Genomic DNA, 4,098 nt, shown 5'->3' on the forward strand with positions numbered 1-4,098 from the left:
CGCAAACTGGGATCCCATTGGAGGGTCCTCGGGCAAGCTCTCTGGTTCCTCGTAATAACCCCCCCAAGGCAGCTCAAACCTGGGCAAATGGCCCACAGAAGCGACGTGATGCCGCCAACGCTGGATGCGAGAGGTGGTCTCTGGAAAGAAGTTGACAGCGAAGGAGTATTGTGCTGCTATCATACACACTTACCCATCATGGACACTGAAAGGGTGATATTAGTTAAGACGGCCGCTGATGCTAGCGCGACGTAGTAAACTTGCCTGCGAATTCTGTAAGCGGGGTGATAGGCATCTTGGTGGATGTAGCGGCTGCAAAATTTGAAAGTGAGTGACAGACTTTTATACACTGGATGGCTGATGGCAGATAATGGAATTCAGCATGATTTCACTTGTGGCGAGCGCATTGCGCTCATACAATTGCACTAGAACCAGCATACCTCGTTAGATCAGGGCCACGAGGCTGACATTCGCCCGCTCATTTGTAAGGAGGTGGAATCTGGCGAGAGTAATGTTGATGGTGGAACATAGCCGCAAGCGTTCGCGAGCCCAGAATCCACACATGATTTGCCTGCCAGTGGTGACTACATGTCAAACCGGCACACACGCACCGGTAGTAGAGAGATTTTGTACACGCTCTGTGATTGCCGATGTCAGCACTCCACGCATGCTGCGAGACTCAATACATTTCCATGCAGTCGAGGCATTGTGGGCTCCACTAGTGGTGGCGACGGCTGATTGACGCTCGATACCAGTCGCCGCTGATAAACTGCGTTAGAGCCAGTTATTGCATCCGCGTTTTGCCCTTTACAGGCTAGTACGGATATTGAACACGGGATTGTAGCATAATTACCATAAGCGAGTGTGTCAGGTGGTTTTGTGGTGCACTACGGTAAGACACCCGCCAGCGGCGACCGCCTCGTGCCCGGGAAACTGATTACCTCTTCCGGACATCTACACGGGCGTTGAATAAATTGAGTGACGGCAAGTAAGCACCGAGAGAAAGCATACGGCCGCCACTGGTGATCACGCAGCCCGAGGAGCAAGGGATGTTTGTTGTTGCTGCACGCAGATGGCCGCCAGGGGCGACCCCAGTGAGATGAACGGTAAAAGTTACGGTTGGTGACTAAACATGCAGTCAACGCGGGTAGCCGCCAGTGGCGACCGCAAATCAAGATGTTGTTGGTGCGGATGATGTTTAGGCTGTACGACAAAGTAAATGTCTGCAATATGCGCACCAGAGGACATTGCATTTGGAAATCATAGCGCTTGTAGATCAGATGAGTGCCAGCGGCGACCGCAATGATATGCAGAAGAAGCTCGTCGCTCTGCCCGACGGCCGACTGCCAGTGACCACCATGTACACGCGGGGCGCGCGAACTGTCTACCGATTGAATTATTCAACGATAACAAGATTCTCATTGACCAAGTGGCATATAATTTAAATTTTAAAGGACTTTTCCTTGCAGAGCAAACTCGCGTGCATTGTTATGACATATTACAATTACATTTTCTTATCCATCTGCGATGGATCCCACGTCAGCACCGCGTTCTCAACACTCTCGTCGATTCCAGCTTGGTAAATTGTCGCCTCAGCGACGTCGTGCTCAGCCGCCGCTTGCCTGTATGCATCGCCCTCGCAAGAGAGCGCACGCTCGACCTCCCAGCTGAGGGTTGGCGATGGAGGACGGTAGGAATAGGTGGAGCGACTTGAGGAGGGAGGGCTGAGGTCGTAAACGTCCCAGATGTCGGGGGACCGACAAGAGCGGGGATGACGGGCGGCGTGATCGATTTCCTCGTTGACACCGGCGAGGTACGCTGCTGCTTGCTCGTTACTCGCGTTCACCTCGTTCACCTTGTTGATCTCGTCGTCGAATTCACGTGCGAACTCAGATCCCATGGCGGCTGACTCGTGAATCTCGCCCACGGATTCAGGCGCGAACTCCGATTCCACAGAAGGAACAGGAGGCGGAGCGGCTGTTCCTACCCAAGGCAAATCTTCGAGGACGACCAGAGGGACTGCGGAAGCCACCTCCTGACGCCAACGCTCTATGCGAGCAGCGACCCCTGAAAATAGTCAAAGACTGATCAGCGACGCTTTTGTATTTGATGCTTGCCTATGAGGCTCTGCTGCAAGTCGACTATGAGCTGGGGTGAGCAGATGCTGCTGAAATTTAATTCAGCACTTACCCGCAGCTCGCGATAACGAGGTAATAGGCATGCAGGGTGTGGCGAAAGAGCTCGCTGATGAGTGTTCAGTCGACAAAGGCTTTATAAATGTCCTCGTACGCTTTGAGTGGTGATGAGAAGGTTAATGACTGCATGCAGTGTAGCACAAGAACTCTCGTCGAATACAATGCATTTTTCCCACATGGTCGGGGCCATTAGTTTGCATACGACACGAGTTCAAGGTCGGGAGTGCAGGCATGGCACGAGGCACATCATCTGCCCGCCAGCGGCGACCACTGCGAACGATGATTTGTCGACGCGGCACAAGCACCCCCTTCTGGAGCGGAACTATAACGCCGTACTGGTCAGCAGGACGTGCACGCGCTTGGTAGCAACCAATAGGTGGCTCTGCTGTTATCGCTTGCCGATGAATTGCCTGCCAGTGCGCAGAGAGGTGCTCTAAACTGGTCGCCGCTGGCGACCACACTGGGCGACATGACGATGGACTGGCGTAACATTGCCTCTTTTACATTTGGTCGCCGCTGGCGGGTGCCTAAGTGCAAACCACGAGTAGATCTCGCGACATAAGTGCGCGCCGTGTCACCCTTTGGCGCATGCTTGATTAATCATGTAGCAGTAACTACTACGGTGTGCAATGCATTACTTACTAGTAACTGAGCTAGCAACCGCGTAGGGCCTGTAGAGCCTCTCCGGCACCTCTCGGCATGCTATATATGGTGTTTCCATCAACTAGGACTGAAATATAGACCACATTTGGGAGACATGTCATAACATACCGCTTTGGGCGCTTGTTTTTGTTGTATGACATGGAAAGGTGGATAACACATGTTTGAACATATTTGCTATACTAAACATATGTCAGAAACCAATATTGAGCCCGCTATTCACAAAATACTCGCCGAGAGTCGAGTTTTTGCGGATGTAGCGCGGACTTAAACCCCATCAGCTCCATCAAGTGCCACCAAGCTGCTATCCGGCCATCTGGCTCCTTACATCAATTTCGCTTTTGGGGGCCATTCTTGGCTCAATTCCTTCCCTCCCCTTTGTCCAATGGACTCCAAACCTTCTGGCATATGTACCTGTACCTATGTAGAGTAGTTATGTGCAGTTTAGAGTGAATATAACTGCTGTATAATATATTATACTTTTGTTTCTATTAAAAATCGATTTCTTTGGGCCTGAAAGTAGCAGGAAACCCTTTGCAAAGCTCCTACAGCTCTTCTAATGTTATACAATCATGATAGATGGCACTAGAATCCTTCCCAAGGGTGTGGGGAGCCTGAGGCATCCACAAACTCTCTGTAGAGCCTGCGAGGCTTGGCAAATAAAATGACACATATCAGATGTTTTCATATGCTAGAAGGTGTCGCTTTTAGCCCAGGATAGGACAGCCGTGGTTCATTTTCGATCCCAGGCCTTGGAAGCCGTCCGATTAAGCAGATCTTAGTGTTTTCTATGGGCGCCTATTTGCTGATCTCGTCGAAAACACCTCCTACTGGCTCAACCACTTAGAATTAGACGAGCGGATTGTTTCCAATCGATTCCCAGCCTATCAAAACGGGGGTATACAACTTTATAGGTCCAGGGAACATGTATTGGTGGAGCAGTGCATCAGTTAACCCCGGAGTGACACCTTGATGAAGTTCTGACCAGTTCAAAACCACCATCTGTGCACAGGTGTGTGCCTGGCTCCTACAGCATAGGTGGGAAGGGGATCACCACCTGGGAGGGTCAGAATATGTCAGAATACTGTGTATGTAGCTGCATTTAGCTTATCTCTGCCTGTAGGCTTCTGTACATCTGCATATGTGGTGTTTTTAAGCCCTGTTTGCATACCCATGTTGTTGAGTATAGATTGGCCCTTTCCCAGTGTGATAAGGCTCTACAGAGCTTTATATATTATTTACT

The 4,098-nt window shown here is 50.7% G+C and overlaps 1 protein-coding gene across 1 annotated transcript; it reads right to left on the bottom strand.

The window, feature by feature from the left end:
• Window positions 1-1,504: 1,504 nt before the first annotated feature.
• Window positions 1,505-2,221, bottom strand: PHACADRAFT_202519 (uncharacterized protein; the record flags this gene model as incomplete). Its single annotated transcript, XM_007402702.1, has 2 exons — window positions 1,505-2,067; window positions 2,191-2,221. 2 exons carry the CDS (start codon window positions 2,219-2,221, stop codon window positions 1,505-1,507), a joined length of 594 nt encoding a protein of 197 aa, XP_007402764.1.
• Window positions 2,222-4,098: the final 1,877 nt, after the last annotated feature.

The sequence above is a fragment of the Phanerochaete carnosa genome (genome assembly GCF_000300595.1).
Source record: "Phanerochaete carnosa HHB-10118-sp unplaced genomic scaffold PHACAscaffold_351, whole genome shotgun sequence".
Classification (NCBI taxonomy): Eukaryota; Fungi; Basidiomycota; class Agaricomycetes; order Polyporales; family Phanerochaetaceae; genus Phanerochaete; species Phanerochaete carnosa.